This window comes from Grammomys surdaster, unplaced genomic scaffold, assembly GCF_004785775.1.
Source record: "Grammomys surdaster isolate TR1022 unplaced genomic scaffold, NIH_TR_1.0 62, whole genome shotgun sequence".
Classification (NCBI taxonomy): Eukaryota; Metazoa; Chordata; class Mammalia; order Rodentia; family Muridae; genus Grammomys; species Grammomys surdaster.
In genome coordinates, this window is record NW_021604564.1 from 24,506,248 (window position 1) to 24,530,116 (window position 23,869).

At 38.8% G+C, this 23,869-nt stretch overlaps 1 protein-coding gene across 1 annotated transcript in view; it reads left to right on the top strand.

Annotated features, from left to right (window-relative positions):
* The first annotated feature begins 1,234 nt into the window (after window positions 1–1,234).
* Window positions 1,235–23,869, top strand: part of Hspa4l (heat shock protein family A (Hsp70) member 4 like) — a 47,890-nt gene continuing 25,255 nt past the window's right edge. Inside the window, exons 1-10 of the mRNA XM_028763136.1 lie at window positions 1,235–1,400; window positions 5,907–5,964; window positions 8,379–8,519; window positions 12,171–12,293; window positions 15,426–15,525; window positions 15,846–15,979; window positions 21,377–21,621; window positions 21,770–21,846; window positions 22,555–22,706; window positions 23,311–23,417. Of these exons, the coding sequence (XP_028618969.1) occupies window positions 1,294–1,400; window positions 5,907–5,964; window positions 8,379–8,519; window positions 12,171–12,293; window positions 15,426–15,525; window positions 15,846–15,979; window positions 21,377–21,621; window positions 21,770–21,846; window positions 22,555–22,706; window positions 23,311–23,417 (1,244 nt within the window). The 5' untranslated portion in view covers window positions 1,235–1,293. The remainder of the gene's footprint in view (window positions 1,401–5,906; window positions 5,965–8,378; window positions 8,520–12,170; window positions 12,294–15,425; window positions 15,526–15,845; window positions 15,980–21,376; window positions 21,622–21,769; window positions 21,847–22,554; window positions 22,707–23,310; window positions 23,418–23,869) is intronic.

Genomic DNA, 23,869 nt, shown 5'->3' on the forward strand with positions numbered 1-23,869 from the left:
TATTCATCATAGCAACAGCAGGGGCTATTGCCACACTTGCTGCTGCTGCCCTGACAGCAGTGTTAATAGTGAAGCGTCTGAGTAACTTAAGAAAGGGCACAAATACGGAGTATGAGAGTACTGAATATGCGGATAAAAATTCCCTGTCTAGTTCCAGGGTGGAACAGGAAGCACACAAAAATCTAGATGAGATGGAACAGGAATTACACAAGGAATTAGATGAGAAGGATCAGCAGATACATGAAGAGCCAGATAAGAAGGGTCAGCAGATACTTGAAGAACTAGTTAAGAAGAGCCAGCAGATACATGAAGAATTGGACCCTAAAGAACGTGGGACAAAGGGACTGGATAAAAAAGAGCCGAGTTCGCACTGGGATGTGCACAAAAAGGAGCAGGACCGCCAGACTTCGTAAGTGTAAGCTAAAACTTTTCAAGCGCACACAGGCAGCACGCCGCCCACGGCAGGCTCCTTTTCTGAAGCTCCCTGAGCAAGCAGGTCAGGGCCTAGAAAACCAGTTTTCGTGAGGGAAAGCACTGGAAAGTGACAAGTTGGGACCGGGCGCAGCGGAGTAGTTCTGAGAAGCTGGCGGCCCTGGCACCGCATAATGGGCATCACCTCACAGAGGAGCTGCAGGAGGAGCCTCAGCACGAGCCGCACGCGGGTGGCCCCTCGGGGCGGGGCGGCGAGGCCGGCGGTGAGCTCCCAAGCCGCAGCTCTCGGGGACCGTGGGAGGATGCGGGCGGGCGCCCGGGGCGAGCGGTGCTGCGGAGAGAGACGCCAAGGAGGGTGGCAGTGTTGAGAGGGCGGCGCTTAGGAGAGCGTCCGCCGGCCACGGCTGCCCCAGTGTTGCCTGGAGACAGCTTCGCCTCCCCTCAAGTCGCACGACTGCCGCCCCGCCCTGCCCCGCGGCTCCGCGGCCTCCTCCCACATTCCAGCTCTTTCTCGAACCTGCCACTCCGCAGCGAGCCGTTGCCGAGCGCTGACGGGAGCGGCCGAGGGCGAGGCCGCCGAGCCTCAGCCGACCGGTGGCTCGCGCCTCCCGGGGCCGAGCGCGCCTGCGCAGACCGCAGTAACTGCCGGTTGGGGGCGGCGAACCGCAGTGGAGACTAGGCGGCGGGCCGGGCGGAGGCGGCGCGGCGCAGGCGGTCGGCTCCACCTCCGCAGTTCCGACGCCCTGCCCTAGATTTTCTGACAGAGAGTGGGTCCTCTCCCTTGCTTCTCGCAGGAGTCGCAGCGCCCGTAGTGGGGACCCGCAGCGGGACGCGGTCCCCCCAGCCCGAGGCTTAGGCGGGATGTCGGTGGTGGGCATTGACCTCGGCTTCCTCAACTGCTACATCGCCGTGGCGAGGAGCGGCGGCATCGAGACCATCGCCAACGAGTACAGCGACAGGTGCACGCCGTAAGTGCCGCACGCCCCCTTTCCTGGGTGGGGCCCGGGACGCCCCCCACCCCGTGACAGGTGCAGCAGCGTCTACGGCCAGGATGAGGGTAGGGGCTCCCCTCTGGCTCCTCGGCTCGCCCCACCTCTGCTTGTCGCAGATGTCTCTGACCCTGGGGTCCCTGCGTAGGGCTGCCAGAGGGACTAATAGGGGGGTCACCTCTGCGTGGAGTCCGGTTCAGGGAAGAAAGGTCTGCGGCACCCAGCGAAGGGTGACCTGGGATTATCCTGTGCTAGGAAGCCTGCTAGAGCTCTGCATTCTGTCCTCCCTCCCCCATCTCCTGAGCGACAGCTTTCTCAGAAAAGTGACCCCTGGTTTATTGCACACCTCAGAAAACGAATGGCAGTTTTCCTAACACTAGAAATCATTTTTTTTATTCATTTATCTGCCTAGCTGTGTGTTTATAGAAAGGAAAGATGAGGTGATGTCCTTGAGAATTTGAGATGATCTGACCAGTTTCCGGAGGGATTAGGTTAACACTGCATTCACTCTGAGAGACTCAGACAATGGGACTCTTAGCTGTACATTGGCAATATCTTTCAATTAGTGGAAATTGCCGTTGTTAGAAGCTACTACCTAACGTGCGTCTCTACAGAGTGAATTGTTGGTGAGTCAGAGGCAACTATCCTGTATAAACAGGATTGTGGAGTGTTTCCATTATGAACTCTTGATGAAAGACTTTGTTTGTAGCATTATGTCATGGAAACATGTGTCCACACGTTCACTTCTTTCTCCTTTCTGGAAAGTTTGTTGGCAAAGAACACAACTAATACTTGCATATGAAAAACTCTTTGTACACTTTTGTTAACCTATAATTTGATGAGGAAAGTTCTGTTCATGTATATTTTTTTGGAAAGATGAATGATCCATACTATATTTTAAATTAGTGTCAGCCAAGATTAGTATAAAACCATCTTTAAGTGACGAGTTTAAAACAGTTCTAGTAGTTTAAGAATATGACAGTATGTTTCAGAGTAGCTTTAGTGAATACAGAATGCTTTGATTTCTTTCCAAATGTAGTCTAGAATGCTTTAGACCTCCTCTTTTTCTAGATTGACACATCACATCTCTATCTATCGAAATTCTAGATACACAGATGTGGACATTAATCATGTAACTGACATAATTCCAGGGCCAATAATTTACTCATGATTTATTAAGCATATCTATTATGAAAAATTATTAAACTTAGAAATATAGATACATGAAAATGTAAATAAAAATTATAATTCTGTCCAAAGGTAAGGCTTCCAGGTGGTTTTCTATTTGTTTTTAAGATAGAAAACTTGATGTTCTGTTAAGTAACCTCTATGTAAAATATTTCTATTCCATTAGTTTTAGTGTTGTATAATCATTAATACCATGTCCTACTTTCAGGTTGCTTATATTTTATTTTTGCAGATGTTACACTAACTACCTTTTTGTTTATTTTTACTTTGTGGGTTTGTTGTTGGACTTGTTTGAGAATTGACATTTAGTGGATGATAAACTACTATGGACTTTACAGATGATTATTTTGCTTCTGACAAATATTCAGTAACCATATTTGCTATTAATGCTGTTTGATTTAAATTTGTTTAGGGGGTTATAAGGGCTGCTAGTACAGGCTGGAACATAGCCAAACATAAGACTGCTCTAAAAATCTTCAAGTATTAATACAAAACAAAACAAAATGATTCCCCAGTCACTTCTTTGATCTTGATCTTAGGGGTGAGGAATCTGATATTACATAATAGGTATTATAAAATTGTGATATATCACATGCCATTAGTAGTCTTTTTAGTCTATAATTGTTATACTAATTAATGACCATCATTTTGATCCGGTAAAACAGCCAGGCCTACACAGAGAAACCCTGTCTCGAAAAAAGAAAAGAAAAGAAAAGAAAGGAAAAGGAAAAGGAAAAGGAAAAGGGAAAAAAGAAAGCCTGTAGCAACAAGATGCCATTCTAAGAAGATTTTCTCCCTTCCTATCTTCTACCATGACACCGCACCCCCCCCCAATAGTTAAACACTATTCAGATGTCTTTTTCTCCAAAGAACTGAAGTCCCTTTACTTTCAAACATTGAAAGTCTCTCAAGAACAGAACGTTTGACATGCTTAGTTTAATGTCTAAAGAAATGTGTTTTACAACTCTTGAGATCTATGCCAAGGCAGTGGCTCTCAGATGGGATCGATTTTGCCCTCACAGGGACGTCTTACACTTACCTGAAGATTCTTTTGTTGTCACAGTTGAGAGTGGACTTTTAAAAAGGTGTAGTTGGCTTCTTGTGGGTAGAGGTCAGCATGCAGTGGTTCAGCATAGCTCCACTCACCCAACAAAAGAAGTATCTGGCCCAGAATGTTAGGATTGCCATGGTTGAGAAATTCAGCTCTACAGACACCTTGGCACTATAGTTGAAACAAGCAAGTTGCTTAGCTGTTGAAAATTTGATTCTGATCCAAACTAGCAACATAGAAGAGGGTCAGAAAGGCTCTCCAAGGAAGTGAGCTTGCTAGCTATCTCATATCACTGGTCATCAAGCAACAACACAGTGACAGAAGAACTAAGAATATTGTGATTTGTGTCCCTGATAAGGGACAGGGAAAAGAAAAATAGGGCTATTTTTTTAAAGCTTATGTAACAAAATTGAGAGGAGCAGACAGATAAAGAGATGGCTGAATGGAAAGTCCAGCGGGCCTCAGTGAAGCACTGCCAGCCCTTAAGCCATGCTCTGGAATACAGCCTTTGTTTTATATTGTACATCACCATATGGCTATTACTATTACTCAGAAACTTAATGGATTCCCATTACTTGATGCAAATATTTCAAATTTACAGTCCGGCCTTGATAACACTGCCTTAATCAAATCCTCTTATGAAAGTAGCCAAGTTGTGTTATTCCTAGTTACCATTTGGATCCATATTTCTGTTCATTTTACAAGGTCCCTGTGTGACTTCCCAGTCAGTAATCCTGGCCAGTGCTGTGCAGTAGAACTTTCTATTATGTATATTTGTTCTCTGTTTATTTGGGATTTTTCTATCTACTAGCTACATGTGAGTGTAAGGAACATGAAATGAGATTGATTTTGAGGCATAAGATTTTGTTATTTAAATTTAACTGACCACATGGGAACATTGGCTACCATATTGAACATGAAACCAGTGTACCTTGTTTCTTACAGATTTCACATTTTGATCTAGAGATAAAGCTGGAGAATTAAATTGAATTAGATGATAATATGTACTATGGAAAAGTAAAATTGCTTTTTCGATGTTATGAGATGTTTCTGTTGAGAATCAGGAAGGAATGTTTATATAAGACTGTATGGGAAAGTGTCAGACTTGATAACTTTTAAAGAGACTTACTTGGCTCCTGATTTTAGTGACTGGAGGATACATCCTTGCTAGTGTTATAGCCAGGGCCTCTTGCTGTGTCACAGCATGTGAGAGAAACAGAAAGGGGACATGCTGTATGTGTAAGGGGCCTAACATACTTCTGTAAAATTGGCACTGATTTTCAGAGTTACTATAATCTGTCTCCTAGACTAATACATCTTAAAGGTGCTACCATCTCAGTGTCATTACTTTGGGACCAAGTTTCTAGCACATGAATCTTTAGAAGGAAACCATAGCCAGCCTCAGCACCACCTGTATGCCTGAAATGCCCTTTTCCACAAAACAGCTACAAATTAAATAATTTGATGTCCTTTCAAGTTTTAATTTAGAAATTGCTTCTCTAAAGCCCTGTTATGTATAAGTGGCTGTTCTTTTTCATACTTCTATATATTCTGTTGAATTTTAAATTATAAATTCTCCAAGGGTAGGAAGTGGCCTGTGTATATACAGTGTTTGTTGATTGAATAGTTTCTTACAGTTAAAACTAAAATCATGGAAACATTTTCTTCAATCATATGATAAAAATGTTATTCTTTATGTTACATGTAACATGGAGATGAGATTAAAATAGCAAGAATTTTCATTTTCATTATGTGCCAGGTGTTGAAAGCATTTCTCAACACCTACATTCACTCTCCTGATCCTCACATAACCTGATGAGCAGGTGCTATCATCACCGTCAGTATATGGTAACTGAAGGAAAGGATACTTATATAACTCCCACAAGATAGCTAGCTGTTGAATGACAGAGCCAGAGCGCAAATCTAAGGAGCCTTACCTTGCTAAATATGACTACCTTTTAATAAGTCTCACACCAGTAGAATTTGAAAAATAATTTTGATACCAATACAGTATTGGCAATTACTAGGATAGTTTTTAAATTCTAAAATTCTGATCACCATTCTGTTGATATAAAGTTTGGAATATGTAAAGTTTTTATTTCTACCACCTATTTTTAAATAATTATTGTTTTAATTCTTTTAAATTTATTTTAGTATAAGGAGAACCATATAAAACCACATAAACTGTAAAACCACATGAACTGTATACAGAGAAGCAGAGGAACTGTTGCTCTCATCTTTTTCAGGGCCTGTATATCTTTGGGATCCAGAACTCGAGCCATTGGAAATGCAGCTAAGAGCCAGGTATGTTGTTAGTGTGGTTGTTTTGACTTAGAGGGAAACTTAAGTGTACGATGGTAAGTTTTCATGGTATGTAGTTGAGTTTTGCAAGTGGGCAGAGTCTAGCACCTTTGTATTTTGTCAGAGATGCTTTGCTGGGTGTGATGGCACATACCTATAATCCCAGTTCTTGAGGCAGTGGGATTGAGTTCAAGGCCAGCAGAAGCTGCATGAGATACTGTTTTCAAAGCAAAAACAGAGAAAAAAGGGTAGGAGTGTGGAAGAAGAGGGAGAAATATAGTTGCTTTGAGTTATAGATTAATTTTTCATGTTATTTATTTAAAAACTTGTAAAGTTGGAATGTCCTTCCATATGGATTTTTTCCTGTCTGATCATGTTCTATAGAGGGGGTAGTCTTCTAGATCATTCAGTGACTAACAAGAAATGGTTTTAGCAAAAGAAAGTAGAAGAAACAAAGTAGAAAATTTCCAGAATGGCTTCCAGAGTGGCTCAGTGTGGCCGTGAAATTTAAGCATATCTCCAGGCTCCTGAACTGCACATGAATGGAGTATTAACTTTAAGTTGGCCTGGTATCTTGGTGGTGTTAGATTGCTTTGACTTTATTTCCCTAAACCAAAGCTCTTGGTAGTTATGTCTGATGTTTTACGTGTGGGTGGGTCTTTCTTACAGTTTTCAGGTTTGTAAACATAGCACTAGGGAGGCTGACTTAGGATGATCAGGCATTCAAGGCTCATCTCAAGTGAGTTTAAAGCAAGCCTGAGCTACATGAAATCCTCTTTCAAAAAGTCTGCAATTTAATCTGCCATTCTTCCTTTGTGACTGTGTGGGAATTACTTACTCATTTATTCCAACTGTTGCTCACAGTTTTGAAAGAATGTCTTTTATAACTGTTTTATTTGTGAAAGTGTTTGATGTTTTCTGTGATCAAATTGTATACAAATGTTAATTATGTCATATTGTATATAAATGTTAATTATTGCTAAAAATAGCTCCCTTAATTAATTTATACATCACATTTTGGTGTTCTTAAGAGTGTGTGTGTGTATCTATGTGTCTGTGTGTGTGCATACAGGAATGGGGCCAGTGTACATGGAGGCCAGAGGAGATTGTTGGATCCTTTGGAGCTGGAGTTAAAGGACTTCCAGGCCACCTGATATGAGTTTTGGGATCCAAACTCAAGTCTTCATGATTGAGCAGCAAGCTTTCTTAACCACTGAGCCATCTTTCTAGCACCATCATATTATGACTGCTTTAAATTTAGCAGAAATGTTACTTTGTTTAAAGCAGCCTTTAATATTGTATCTCCCATGAATTAAGTTAACTGAGCACCCCTACCTTTTCATCCTATGATGCAAGTTCAAGATCTTTTTGACTTTGAAAGTCATTAGGAAAGCAGGTACTGCATCTCAGTAACAATGTAGTTTGGACAAAAAAATTATCTTGCCAAAATATCGGTCATTTGCAATGAATAGTGTTGCTTAGCTCCGTGCTACATGGAAGGGATTTTAATTACGAGCCTAGAGGTGATTCTCAGCAATGAGAACAGTATATTATGCATAAGATACCTCACAAGAAAATGTATATTGAGAAGAAAAGAAAACTGAATGATTAAAAAACAGTTTAAATAAAGACAGGAAACATGGGGAAGGGTTTAAGAGACGTGGCTCAGTAGTTAAGAGTACAAGGTGCTCTTGCAGGGGACCAGAGTTAGCTTCCCAGAAATACCAGTAACTCCAGCTATGATGTGACTCTCTTTTCTGGCCTCCATGAGCCCTTTATTCATATGCATCCACCCACTCATATCCACATACACATAATTAAAAATAAAATAAAAAAATTCAAGTAAGGGGAAAACACAAAATCAAAGATAGTAATTCACTGACCAGACCAAAAGTGCTGAAAGGGGGCTGGAAATATGGTGCAACAGCCAAGAATACCCCTGTTGTTCAGAGGACCCACGTTTGATTTCAGCACCCACATAGTGACTCATAGCCATCTATAGCTCCAGTTCCAGGAGATTTGATGGCTTCTTCTGGCCTCATCAGGCACTAGACATGCAAGTAGTGTATAGACATACATGCAAGCAAAATAATTGCATACATAAAATTTTCAGAGTGATGAAAGCAAAGGGATAATTTGTCAATAGATTTACACCGTATTACTTGAAAAGTTTCAGGTTTTATATTATCATCCTCTCTCTCTTCCTCTCAGTCTCTCACTAACTTCTAGGATAAGAAGAGAATTTTAGAGATACTTAAGATACATACACTATAATCTTGCTTTCTAGTTGGAAAAGAAGAAAATGAAGTAAAATTCTGAATTTAAGTGTATGGGAGTAGGGATTTGATGGTTTTAAGTATTACAGTATCTTATTTTGCCTCATAAAGTAATTGACTTCAAATGTGTATTGCCAACAGATAGTCACAAATGTAAGAAATACAATTCATGGCTTCAAAAAGCTTCATGGGCGATCATTTGATGACCCCATTGTGCAGACGGAGAGAATCAGACTTCCCTATGAACTGCAGAAGATGCCTAATGGAAGCACGGGTGTTAAGGTAAGCTTTGTGTTTAGAGAGTGCAGTGTCTCTTTAAAAGAAAGAATAATGTGAGAATGTTACCATCAAAACCTCAAGTATAATTTTCTTTCTCAAGACATCTGTCCTGGCTGATTTATTGTCAACTTGACACATTTTAGAGTTATTTGGGAAGGGGAACTCTAAATTGAGGAAATGCCTCAACTATTTGCCTACAGGCAAATCTACATATAGTACATCTTCTTAGTCAGAGAAGTGGATGGCCCAGCCTGTTGTGGTTGTGCCACCTCTGGGCAGGAGGGGTCAAGGGATGTATAAGAAAGTAAAGATGTTCAAGCCATGAAGAGCAAGCCAGTAAACAGCGTTCCTCAATGACCTGCATCATCTCCTGCCTGCAAGTTTCTGCTCTGACTTCCCTGGATGATGGAATTAACACTGTAAGCTGAAATAAACTCCTTCCTCCCCAAGTTGGTTTGGTCGTAGTAGTAGAAACCCAAATTAGGACAGTGCCTAAGAAATAGGTTTGCATTAATTTTAGTAAATGCAAAAAAACCATTCTAGCCTAGATAACTTTTAAATTTAGTACTTTTGTTTGAAAGAAACAACTATCACTGGGAGAACATCATCAGGTGAAAATCTTGTAGGAGTAAAGGCAGAGCCACAAGTGCCTTAGAAGAATACATCCCAGAGTAGTATAACTGCCAGAAGTTTTTCAAGTTTATAAGAACCTTGTAATATTTCAAAAGTACTAAAGCAAATTTTCTTCTAAGATATGGATTCTGGGCTTTTGAGTATATTCTAGACACTTAAAGTAGAAAATGGCCAACACACACTAGTGAGATACTTGTGTATAGTCAGTGTATGACTAACAATTCCACTACTCCATAACCCGAAAGAGTTGAAAATATGTACACAAAGTTCCTATATATGAACATATATATATATATAACATATAACATTAATGGTGTAATTTATAGTAACAAAGTTACTATACTTGTGTGTTCATCGTGAGTTAGATAGGGGAAATATATCTATACAGTAGAATGATGTGCAGCTATAAAAAGAAAGGCCTGACATGCACTACTGCATATAGGAACTTAAAATACATGCTAAGTTGAGGAACCCCAGCACAAAAGTCCACATGATTTAGTATGAGTCTTTTTATTTGCAATATCCAGAATACAGTAAGTCCATATGCGCAGAAAGTAGATTAGTGACTGCTAAGGGCTAAGGGGAAGGGAAAATGGGATGCATAGCTAACTCTATGAGGAGATTTTTGGAGTGGTGATGAAAACATTCTACAAGTAGAAAGTGGAGATCCATGCACAGTTTTGTAACCCCCTTAAAGTATACTCTCTGGAACTTTATGCTATGCAGCTATCTCCCTACAGCTATTTTTAGTAATTCTAAGCTTGATGTGTCTGTGCTGTAGGTATGCCTGTATTTCCAGTTTTAGAAGAGGATTCTGACTAGAGTAGATGGCAGATTTTAATAAGGAGAAAGAATTTGCTCAGATAGGTCAGGGATGCCCCTGAGAGGGTAAAGACTCAGATACATTTTGAAGGTATGCTTTGGTATAATTTGTGGTCAAGGATTGGTTCAAGGATTGCTCAGTGGAGCCAGATAACTGAGCTATGCTAGCAGTAACTAAGATGGAAATTGAAGTCAGATGTTTAGGTTTGTGAGGTCCTGGTAAATATCCACCTAGCAATCTTACCCATTAGAGGTTACAATTTAAGGTCATTAAAATATTTTGCTTTTATTTTTAAAAAAAACAAAAAACAGAAGGGTGGACTATTTATTTAGCTCAGCCACCAAGTGCTTGTCTAACAAGCACAAGGACCTGAGTTTGGTTCTCAGCACTAAAAGAAAAAAACCACATATGCACACACATGCACACATATGTAACATAGATGGTAGTTTGTGAATGGACTGGGAAGACTGTTTTTAGAGAAAAGTAATTTTTGAGCAATAGAAGTTTGTGTATTCATAGTGTGTGTCTATAAGATACTTTAAAGGGCTTTAAACTTTAAGATAGTTTAAAGAGTCAATCCTGTGGTCCACTTCTCCATCTGAGTATTGCTGAGTGTTGCTAGGCAGCCCTGTGTACTTTGTCCCCTTTTGTTCTTTTTAGAGATTCATGTGAATGTACTTGATACTCACTAACTCTAAACTTTAGATACCCTTATACAAAGAAGTACTGTGCACCACACCCGCCAGTTATTATAAGACTGTGCTGCATGATTCACTCTCTTACTTCAGTGTTACCCCCTTACTTTAATTTGTAATTTGTAATTTATGTTTTAATTTGATGTGGTTTGGTGTTTTGCTTACATGTGTATCTGTATGAAAGTGTCAGATCCTCTGGAACGGAAGGTATAGACAGTTCTGAGCTACCATGTGGGTGCTAAGAATTAAACCCGGGTCCTCTGGAAGAGCAGCCAGTGCTCTTAAACACTGAGCCATCTCTCTAGCCCCATACCCTCTCATTTTAAAGGTAGCAATTCAATAGCATTTGTTACTTAGTTATTTCTACATGGATTGGAAACAGTAGAAAAGAATTTTAGTTGTGGTTCAAAATCATTCATTTTGTTAGATATATGCTTATTTTTACATATTGATATATGTAAAAATGTATATTTAAATACATTGCTAGTCTTGAAAACATTCTCCTGAACTCTTCCAAAGGTTAGTGTCATGAAATAAAGGTGCATTTTGGGGGAATCTAGAAGTAAATATCAGGTGTTTTAGGTTCTTCATGTCACTTTATATTGTATTTCTCTCACTGTGTCTTGCCTGCAGTATGTGTATGCATACCTGTTGCCTTCAGAGGCCAGAGTCCCGGAACTGGAGTTAGAGATGCCTGTGAGCTGCCATGTGGTTACTGGGCAATGAGTCCAGCTCAGGAAGAGCAGTCTGTGTACTTAAGTGCTGAGCCGTCTCTCTAGCCTGTTCTGTATTGCTTTTAAATGTGTCATAAAGGTTAAATTAGTTTAAAGTACAGGTTCCTTGTTTAGGTTTATCTTATATTCCTAAATGCAACACAGTTAGGCAATAAAGTAGAGCACAAACCTGGTCTCCATTAATTTTAAATCTTATACTTAATCCACACTTAATCCTGGGAAGTTTGGTGTAATACATGTTACATATTCTTTTTTTTTTTTTTTTTTTTTTTTTTTTTGGTTTTTCGAGACAGGGTTTCTCTGTGTAGCTTTGGCTGTCCTGGAACTCACTCTGTAGACCAGGCTGGCCTCGAACTCAGAAATCCACCTGCCTCTGCCTCCCAAGTGCTGGGATTAAAGGCGTGCGCCACCACCGCCCGGCGTTACATATTCTTAATATGGATTTTTTTCCCTTTGTTTTCCTTGTGTTTTAAGTTCCCTGTTTTCAAAATCATGTGACAGAAACTGAGTACTAACTTTAAAAAAAGAATTTTATCTTTTTTCTTCATTATTTTTATCACACTTGGAAAGTGAATGATAAAAATGAATGGTTTTAAGGACAAGGGCGTAAGAGGTCCCTTCAAAGTAGTGTACTTATTTGTGTGGAGCTAAAAATGAAAGGCATGTTCAGTGTTGCTAGTTTCCACGGTAGCATGACATATAGATAGGTGATGCTGAGAGCACATGCCGGGTGAGTGGGCGACTCTTAGCACATCAATCTTGGTTGTAGGTGCGGTACCTGGAAGAAGAGCGGCCCTTTGCAATTGAGCAAGTCACAGGAATGTTGCTGGCTAAGCTTAAAGAGACCTCAGAAAATGCCTTGAAGAAGCCAGTGGCTGACTGTGTGATCTCGGTGAGCAGCAGTGCATTGACATCCATAAGAAAGGATTCTCTTTGTAATGTCTCCCTTCAGTCAGAAAATACCTTATATTGCCTTTTCTTTGTTAAATGCTGCCTTATTTGGTAAAGTTGAGAGTTGCCTTTCCTATTGAGTCAGTTCTGATAATCAGCAAAACTTTCAAAAACCAGTGTGTTTTACTATTTATTATTTTAGTGGCTGCTGCCACTGCCACATGTGAGAGTCTTCCTAACAGACAGGTGAGAAGACTTAAGGGGTAAAAGCACTTGCCACCAAGACAAAGGACCTGAGTTTGATCCCTTGAGTGCACATGGTGAAAGAGAAGACCTCATTCCTGAGGCTCTCCTCTAATGTCTGCCTGAGTACCTCCTCCCACATATGCGCACACACAAATCTATACCAACAGATACACTAAATGGATGTAACTTTAAAAAGTTTTAAAAGATAATCTTCCTAAATAGATTTTAACTTCCCAACTTTAAATATATTAATGTTTTAGGGAGGAAATAAAAAATTCAAAGTTAGGGATGTGAGGTTACAGATGGGAATTTGAAGTTATAGATATTCTGTCTCAGGAAGAACATTTAAAAATTCTTTGTTAAGGACCTTAATAAAATATTTATATATCATAGCCTATCTCTTGAAATCTCATTTAATGCTAACTACTTTTTAACTTACATGTTTTAACTTAGTGTAAATATATTAAAATTGACTTCATAAATTGAAGAGTTTCATGTCAGAAAACAGAATTAAGTTATAGACTGTTCAGTAAACTTAACCATCAAATATTCTCATTATTTGAATGGAATGGGAAAGAAACATTCCAGCTTAGTATTTTACTTTGTAACCATTTATAAGTAGCAGTTAATGGTGTTTACCATTGACCTAGGTACTGTAGTAGTAGTTTTATGTGTATTAATGCATTCAATAAACCTCAGAGATTCTCCCATAAGGATAGACTACTACATCCTAGTTTTTATATTGGAAAAAATAAGGTAATTCATTTCCAACAATGTGCTTGCAATGTTACCATTTTGAATACGTTTAAGACTGGTATAGGTGTCCTAAGGTCTCTCTGTCATAGTTGTAAGCATTATGAGGACAATTCTAGTCTGTGGGTTACTGTATCTGTCACAACTACAAAAGCATGTGTTTTATAAATTATTCTATGAATATTATATGAACCATACATATTCATTCATTTATAGATTTTTAAGAGAATACTAACATCCAGGACAAACAAAATATACATCAAACACAACATAACCAAAATAGAGACTGCTGACTCAAAACTTAAAACTTATACTGAATGTGATGTCATGTACCTTTAATCCCAGGACGCAGGAGGTAGAAGCTGGCAAATCTCTGGGTTAAAGGCCAGCCTGATCTATATAGTGAGTTCCAGGATAGCCAATATATAGTAAAAGCCTGTCTAAATAAATAAAAAACAACAGCAAACAATTTGCTTAAGTTGGGGGGGGTAATGGGATGGCTTGGTGAGTAAAGCACTTGCTCCTCAAAGTGGATGCCATGCATTCAGCCCTCTGAACCCATGTGAAGGTGGAAGGAGAGCGCTGCTTCCACAAGTTGTCCTCTGACCTCTATACACATGATGTGGTATTGTACAATCCCCACATACACATCCTAATGAAACCAACAGTGGGCTGGATATTGTAACTTATACCAAGAATCCCAGCACCCTGAGGTCATCAAGGCACTGAGTTATTTTGTACGTTGATATAGTCAATAATTATTTTTTTAATTTAGGCCTAAATCAAAGCATTTCTTATCTTGACATAAATAAGAATAAACAAGTATATATTTTAAGCTGGATGTTAACATTTTAGTGTAAACACAGTATTTTTGATGGCTATAAAATAGGTTTTTCATAACTTCCTAAATATTTTTTCTGTATTTCTTCTCCTTGGAAATGTCACCATTTTAAACACTTGGATTTCATCTTCTAGTTGTCTGTATGTTTCACAGAAATGAAATTATGTTCTGCATAACATTTTTTGTTATGCATATGTATGTGTACCTGCTTGTCGATGTGTGTGCCATGTGTGCCATGCCATAGAGGCCAAAAGAAGGCCTCAGAGTTTTTTGGAACTGGAGTTACAGGAAATTCTGCCTGATCTTGGTACTGAGAACAGGACCCTAGTACTCTTCAAGAATAACATGTGCTTTTAACCAACCAGCCATCTCTCCAGCTCCCGCATGTCCTTTTTTTAACGTAATATTATTTTTCTACAATAATATAATTTTTCTACACTAGAGATCTAGCTGACCTTAGCTACACAGGATTTTACTATATGGATATACTATATTAGATATACCTAATCTTATTTTAGTGTAGTCTTAGGGTTTCACTTTTCTATTATTAAAGATGGACTAGTATTTTATTTTATGAATTAACTTATTTTAGGGTGGTTTTTTTGAGACAAGTTCTTACTATGTAGTCCTGGATGACCTGAAATTAACTGGCCATAAACTCATTGAGATCCTCTTGCCCCTGCTTCCCAAGTGCTGGGATTAAAGTTGTGTACCACTATGCCTAGGATTAGTATTTTAATAGTCTAACATATTAGTCAAGTTTCCAGTATGTATTAAAATAATGAGGACAGCCTACCTTTGTAACAAAACTAGTTTATTTAGCTCATAGATTTGAAGGATAAATATTAATAATGGGCAATTCTATTAGTTTGTCCTGTAGTGAGGACATTACAGCATCATTAGCAAGAATATGTATGAAGAAAAGACCAGACTGCCACACAGGAATCCAGATAGAGATGGAGTCCATCGTCCCTTTCTAGAGTATTCCTCTCAGTTCATTTAAGCGTCTTTAACTAGAGTCTACCTCCACAAGGTCCAAACTGAAGGAGCACACATAAGCCTTAGAGACAGCAGTCTAAAGCCCAGTAACCAGACTAACACTGATTGTTTGAGGCGAACAGAACTGGTGATCCTGCCATACTAATCACAGATCCGGTCTGTGTGTGATATAGTAAGTAGCCACCTTAAGAACCCACACTAGCATGTTAAGTTGCTTTAAAGTTACATGTTTTCCTGCAGTTACTATTGAGTCTGTGACACTGAGATGCAATAACTTATGACTGTTCTTACCAGATCCCGAGCTTTTTCACCGATGCAGAGAGAAGATCCGTGATGGCCGCAGCCCAGGTTGCAGGCCTAAACTGTCTGAGGCTGATGAATGAAACCACTGCAGGTTAGTGATGGCTACCTTAAAAAGTTTGCATTTTTCTCTCTACAGCATTTTACAACTCTTGTGGTTTTTATAATTTCTTGTTTTGGAATACAGAATTTTGGCAGATGTTGAATTCATATTTGAACTTGAAGAATGATTACTGCTGTAACTCTTTACAGATGAATCAGGAAAATAAAACCTTAAGCAATTTATACAAAGTTAATATAGGTTGAATCTATATTTTACCATGCTGTATATTAAAGTACAATGTAAAAATGACTTTCCTTTGTCTTGTTTTCCAAAGCTATACAACATTTAACCTAATATTTGTTCTCACACAGTTGCACTGGCATATGGAATTTATAAGCAGGATCTCCCCTCATTAGATGAGAAGCCAAGGAATGTTGTGTTTATCGACATGGGACATTCTGCCTATCAGGTCTCTGTTTGTGCTTTTAACAAAGGAAAACTTAAAGTAAGTAGCTCAGTTACTTTTTGTTTATAACTTTGGGCTTAAAGTCTTATTCTGCCACTTAAAATTATAGCCATCAAGGCAGGGCTGGAGAGATGGCCCAGCAATTAAGAGCACTTGCTGCTCTTGCAGAAGACCCAGGTTCAGTTCCTAGCACCCATAGTTGGTCCACAACCACCAGAAACTCTGGTTCCAGGAGATCTGATGTCCTCTTCTGATTTCTGAGTACACTATGTATGTACATAGTGCACAGGCATGCATGCAGACAAAGCATTCATACATAAAAATAAATCTAAACATTCTCATTATATAATATATATAGTATATATTTTATATATACATAAAATCAACAAAAAGAAAACAACAACAGAATGACCATCAGCAAGTTTCTTAGCTGTCCTTGACCTTAGGGTTCTCTTCCTGATGAAAACCTCCTAGCTGTTTTTTTTTTAAAGTGAACCCTAGAACTTCTTAAGTATGGATAAAGGAAGGAGTTTCCAGGAGCATAGCTGACTCAGTGGCAGCTGTACCACTGTAAAGCCTACAGCAGTGTGATGACTCATAGAGACTGCATCCCTGCAGCCTGCTGTTCCAGAGACTTATAAGTTACTAGGCCTGTGGGGGAGTCTCCTAGGATTTCTGCAGATACATAATACTTGGAATGTGTGGCATCTATCAGTTTCTATGCATTATATATTCTATGTGTTATATATCTGTGTGTGTTATCAGTGTCCATAACCTTGTGGTACTACCTTCATAGTACTATAACAAAATCCTTACAATCAGAAAATGAAGGAAAAAAGACATTGTTGAAATTATAGGTAGTTTTGTGTATGTTGCCTTAATTCTTGGCCTCTAGTCTTAAATTTTAACTTAGTAACAAAAGTGAATTTTTCTTTTTTTTTCCTCTCTAGCTTTTAAGTGTAGTCATCAATACTTTTTCATCAGTTAGTCTTGTTGAAGTCTGATAAATGCAGTGACCTAATGGCCCTGATTCTCAGTTGAATACACACATCATTGTATGGAAGGATGATTTTGCATTTCACACTGGGCAGTACTGGACCCTGTGGATACTCTATATTCACGGAGTCTTGTGAGCCTGTTGGAAAAATAGCACCACTTGTACTTGTATTCATTTGGGGTTCATATATTAGAGAACCAATGAATGTAAATTAATGAAATTTTAGTTGTCACTCAGTTATTTCAGAAAAAACCTGTTCTTTTAGTGTGTCGTAGAGTTGTGTAACTACAGAGCAGGTAGTGAAGAGCAGGGAACTAACTGAGCCAGGTACAAAGGATAATTTAACAAAACGTTTGGCATCCAGTGATTGACGACGGGTTCTTTTGGTTGGCCTTAACTTTCATTATTTTAGAGGGTTTTTTTATTTTGTTTAATTTTTTGTTTGTGATGGTTTAAATGCAAGTGGTTCCCAATAGGTTCATATGTTTAAATACTTGGTCTCCAATTGGTGGAACTATTTGGGAAGGATTAGGAGTTGTGACTTTGTTAGAGGAAGTTTGTCAACTAAGGGTGAGTTTTGAGATTTTAAAAACCTGTCATTCCCAGTTTGTGTTCTCTCTTTCTCCTTCCCCACTACCCCCTCTTTTCTCCTTCCCTCATATTTGTTTGTGAATCGGAATCTAAGTTCTTAACTATTCCTGGCTGCCTGCTGCCAAGGTCCCTGAGATGGTGTCTGTAGGCTCTAGCCCCAAATTTAAACATTTTCTACGTTACCTTGGTCACAGTATTTAATCACAGCAAGAGAGAAGTAACTAAGACAGAGGTTGGTACCGGGAGTGAACTTGCTGGGGGGGGAGGGGGAGCAGCCCCGGTGGGTATTCTTTCTTGTGCTTGGTTCTTTTTGAGACAGTGGAGACAAGATATTTAGGGTGGCTGTGTAATAAAACGTTTACTTATCTAAGTCTAAGGTACTTTGCTGCTGTAGCTAAAGCTTCCTGAGTCCCTTTGAGGCCAGAAACTGCAGTCCCTGGCATTTAGCACATCATCATAAAACAGCAGGGTGTTAACTAAAGGATTAATTGCTAGAGCCTTTTCCCTTTTATCCAGATGCCTCTTGCTTGTCAGGCTAGAGGGATCACTGAACTTCTATTGAACCTGGAGAAGAGAATCACACAGAAGGAAAAACTTTTACACAAGCAAATATGGATTAAACTCACATAAATTCATATACAGATTCATGCATTCACATTTCTTAAATCTCCATGTGAAGCAGCTGGGCCCAGTTTTCATGCAATCTCATAATTCCATACTTACCCATATCCATACTTACATATGTATATACAACAAAAGACCAGGCGCCAGTGCAGAAAGAACATACTCATTCTGGATGAAAACTGAGCTCCAATGTTTATTGCATAGAGGAAGTAAAAGCTTCTACCCTTTTATTGCTAAATGAATTAAACTAAGTCTGTAAGAAGAAAGCTTTGTTCTCATTAGTAAGACTAAGCCTGCTTTGCTATAAAGAAGACCTGTTCTGCCCCATGGTAAGGAGAAGCCTGCCTGCTCCTTCTGCTGTCTCTGCAGCTTCTTTTTTCCTCTTTCCCTCTGCATTTTGCTGTCTTAGAATTTTAAATTGCCTTATACTTTCTAAGTTATTCCACTCTGTATTCTCCTTCTAATCTTGCTCTCTCCTCCTGCTCTGATGTCACAATAATGCCCTTAATCTCAATGCTATTACTCCCAGTGTTATGTCTTTACTTCTAAGTCCTTCTTGAGTTCAGTTCTGACTAAAAATTTCTCCTCAGTTTAGTTCTGTCTAAAGGAGTCTTCAGCTCAGTTCGTGTTTCTTCTGTGTCCTCAGCTCTTAGACATCTTTCAGAATACATGATCACATGGTAAAAAGTTCACAAGTTTACACACAAATCCAAATCATAGATCAAATAAGTTTACAACAGAGAATAAACATGCATATCCATTAGGAGTAATTATCTGGCTAAACATTCGTCACCTTTCAACAAGCTTGGCAGGTTGATGGAGAATTAAAAACCTTAACTTCTGTCACCAAGGTATTAGTGAAGTTTTGTATAGATAAACCCAGTCAATATTTTATATCCTGTCCTAGCATCTATAGTAAATTGTGGTTCCCTTTTTATGACCTTTGGTTAATAGTTTTACAACCTCTTAAAATGCCTGCTTACTATCTCAGAATGAATTAACTCATCACACTGAAGCCTGGCAGAGTTCTTTGGCTATCACAAAGGATTTAATAGCAGTGTTACAAAAAAGAGCTTAATAATGACTATAAATTTAGAAATTTTTATAGAATCATCATTAAGGATTAAGAAATCATTTACTTGTCTATATAACATCACTACAAGACAGTACATCTTTGTTGTTCTGCAGAGATCTGCTCCAAATGATGCACTCATACCTAGTGATTGTTAACAGGAGACGCAGTTTAATAGCAGGAATCTTTCCTAAAATGAATTTCTCCTGGGCCTTGTCTATCAGGGCTCTGTCGTAGATTTTTAATCCAAGGAGGAACATCTCAGGAAGATCACCTGCTAGATTTACCTTCTCCTGTGATGGCTCCTGATGTGACCTGTTGCTGTGACAGGCCTGATCATGTTTATTTTGGAGGAATGTATATTTTGGAACTTAGGACTAGAAATGCAGTTGAATCCTGTAAGCATGGGAACTTGGAAGACAGCTGTGCTATGTGGACTATGGAAGCCATTTCAAGAAGTTCCAGAGGAAACAATTTTAGCAAGTTAACTAGAGACCATTCTTAAGATATTTTGGCAAAGAACATGGCTGCTTTATGTCCTTGTTGTAAGAATCTTCTGGAGGCTAAATTGAAGAGTTTTAGACTAATTTAATTGGTGAAGGAGATTTCAAAATAGCCTAATATTGACTCTATCACTTGGTTATTAGTAAATCACTCTTACGCATGTCTACAGTGAAAAAGAGCAATTGGGGGGAAAATAATACAAAATGAATAGTTTGAAGGGGAGAGTACCAGGAAATTTTCATGTTGGAGCCCAGGGTTGTGCTGAAGGAGATAAAATGATAAAGGAGATGTCTGATCAGAAATGAAACAAAGGCAGTAGTGCCCTCCGAGCAAGGTGCCACCCATCTAACTCTGTAACGTGTGACAGGAAAGGGCCAAAGGAATTTTAGTTTTCTCTGCCTAAAAAGCAACTGCTAAGGAAAACTTATTCAAATTTAATTCAATGAGAGGGTAGGGCCATGCTTCACCCCAAGCAAACAGATTAATTTAGTACCCATGGCTCTGGCTTTAGAGTTATGAAGGAAGCCACACTTTTAATTTTAATATAAATTGAAGCAGAGGCAGATGGATCTCTATGAGTTCAAGATCCTAGTCTATGTAGGATTTCTAGAACAGCTAAGTCTATATGGAAAGACCCTCTCTCAAAAAGAAAGGAAGATAAACAAATGGAGTCATAAAGAATGCATGAGAAAAAGGATTGCTGACTCTTCCTTCACAGTTGAAGAAAACCACTGAGGCCAGGAATATATAGCAGGGGAGTCCCTACATGGAGACCCTGATGGTCATTGCATAAAGCTGTGCAAGTAAAGCCTGGGTTGCTCTAGAGATGCTAAACTATCAAAGATGTCAGAGCAGTGGGATATCTGCTGGAGAGAGCTTCATGCAGAGTCGAACCAGTCTAAGAAAGAGAAGTATGTTGTACACAGCAAAACAGAAAGGGGGAGCCATCTACGTGCTTTGACACAAGAACAGGATTTGGTGATTGCCCTGACATGTTTTGATCTTGCTTTTGTCCAGTATATCCTCACTATGCCCCCTTTGGGAGTGGTAATAACATTTTGTCCCACTTTTTGCTAGAAGTGTTTAATTTAGAAGTATTTATTTTGCTATTTGATTTTCATTTTGCAGGAGGTTATAATACAAAGATTGCCTTGAGTTTCTAAAGAGACTTCAGACTTTTAAATTATGTAAAAAAACAATGGGAATTTTGGTGTTCAATTAAATGCATTTTATATTATGACATGGCTATAACCCTATAGGGGCCAGGAAATTGAGTGTGGTAGCTTGAATGAGACTAGTCCCCATAAGCTCCTATGTTTAAATATACATGGTCCTCAGTTAGTGGAACTGTTTGGCAAGGGTAAGGAGGTGTGTGGCCTTGGAGGAGGTACATTACAGTTAGCTCTCTCTGGCTTGTGGTTATGTCTCAAGATAAAAGCCCTCAGCTTGTTCTGTAGCACTGTACCTGCAAACCTGCTGCCATGTTTCCTCCCATGATGGTTATGGACTCACTCTTTGAAACTGTGAGCCCCACATTAAAGTTGTCTTTTAGATGGTGCCTTGGTCATGGTGTTTTGTCATGGCAATAGAAAAGTAGTGAAGAGACACTGTACTTCAGAAAACTTAGTTATTTCTTTCATTTAAACAGGTGTTGGCTACTACCTTTGATCCATATTTGGGTGGCAGAAACTTTGATGAGGCTTTAGTAGACTACTTCTGTGATGAATTCAAGAACAAATATAAGATAAATGTCAAAGAAAATTCTCGGGCCTTATTGCGGCTGTATCAGGAATGTGAAAAACTAAAGAAGCTGATGAGTGCAAATGCATCAGATCTTCCCCTAAACATCGAGTGTTTCATGAATGACCTCGATGTTTCTAGTAAGATGAACAGGTATCATGTGCTTTCAGTTGGGGGAAGTATGCTTGCTGATTTTCTGTTTGGGTCATGTTTGGGGGGTTTTCCCCAAATTCTGGTTGCTTTAGAGGGTATGTTCTGCTTTCCTTCTCCAAAATAATGATTTTTATATCATTTTTCTCAGGGCTCAATTTGAACAGTTGTGTGCTTCCCTCTTGGCCAGGGTTGAACCACCATTAAAAGCAGTAATGGATCAAGCTAGTAAGTCGAAATGACAACTTCCTTCTTGTTTTGTTTTGCTTTGCTTTGTATTTTTCACTTTGAAAAGAAATTACAACTCATTCATTCATAGAACTGGATGCAAAAAGCTTAGCTTTCTGTTTCCCTGCTTGTTGTATTGTTTACATCATAAATCTTTCAACTGTATTTCTGGTGCTTTATGTAATTTCATAAGGTTTTGGTAGGAGATTAAACCAGAAATAAGGACATGATTGCTGTCTTGAAGATAACTTTTTAAATAGCTTTAATAAGACCAAAATGTATAAGTAAGGAAGGTGACAAGCTCTGGAGAGCTTTAGAGTTCCTTAGGAGATTATTCTGTCCCTGTTGTCACTGCTGTCTGGACACACTCAGTGGTGTCACACAATGCTACAATTTGCCTATTCCATAATTACTTTTTTTTCTTTTGAACAAATAAAAAATCCTCTTACATATAAAATTCATTCAAACAGCTAGTGTACATGATTTTTTCTTTTTTTTTTTTTTTCTTTTTTGGTTTTTCGAAACAGGGTTTCTTTGTGTAGCCCTGGCTGTCCTGGAACTCACTCTGTAGACCAGGCTGGCCTCCAACTGAGAAATCCGCCTGCCTCTGCCTCCCAAGTGCTGGGATTAAAGCCATCCCCACCATTGCCTGGCCATGAATTTTTTTAATACTTCTCATTCTTTCACTGAAAAACGTTTTACTTCCAGACTTACAACGTGAAGACATAAACAGCATAGAAATTGTAGGAGGGGCCACTCGGATTCCTGCAGTCAAGGAGCAGGTCACTAGGTTCTTTCTAAAAGACATCAGTACCACCCTAAATGCTGATGAAGCCGTTGCCCGAGGATGTGCATTGCAGGTAAGGGTTCTGTGGTAGTTTGGACAGTATGACAAGTCTAAAGAGGCCTTTTATCCATTCCACTCACCCCATCAATAGGATGAAAGTAAATTGAGGTTATTCTTGGCAAATCTGTCTGTCTCTGTCCATCTGTGTGTCTCTTTCCCTCTCTCCCTTCCCCTATCACACACAACACTGTGTGTGCATGTGTATATACATAAATATACATATATATACATATGTATACATATGTGTATATATATATATATATATATATGTATTTGCCTTTGTCTTTGAAATGCTGAAATTAAAGGCATGCACCATCATGCCTAGTTCTGCTTATACTTTTAAACTGACATAGGATAATGTGTTTATGTTCTGAAAACTGAATTAATAAGCTTATATCCATTAATAGCTCCTTGGAAATTTAAAGCTTTTTAGATTAGCTTTTATAAAATTACATAAAATAATTGGGCCCTTTTAAAGTTTCATTTATCATTACCAAAATGTAGCAAAATTTAAAATCTTAACAATTTTTAATGTAAAGATATTACTAACCAATTTAATGATGGCTTCCCTAGAATATGATTGTACTTGCTGATTTAAGTTCCTTTCTTGCTCTCAGTGTGCCATCCTCTCACCAGCATTTAAAGTGCGTGAATTTTCCATCACGGACCTTGTTCCCTACTCAGTCACATTAAGATGGAAGACTTCTTTTGAAGAAGGGACTGGGTAGGTTGTTTTAAGATTTTTCATTATATTTTATCTTTCGCCAAAATAATCTGCCTTTTCTAAATTAGAGGAATTTATGATTCTTAAAATTCTGTTAAATATGCTAAATAGTATTAGAGAAAAGAGACTGTAAGAAATAATACATTTGCAAACCATGATGAACATATCAACATAACCTCTATTGAAAGAATGCCTCCATATGATCGGGCTGTGGGCCAACCTGTAGAGCGGTGGTTCTCAACCTACTGGTCAACACCCCTTTGGTAATCAAATGACCCTTTCTCAGGGGGCATCTAAGAACATCATAAAAATAGATATTTACATTATAAACTGATTTATAATTATTTGATGATAAACTGTGATGTAGAAGTGTAAGTTGAATGAACCCTTTCTTCCTCAACTTGCTTTTTAACCATGGTGTTTTATTGCAGTAATAGAAACCCTAACTAAGA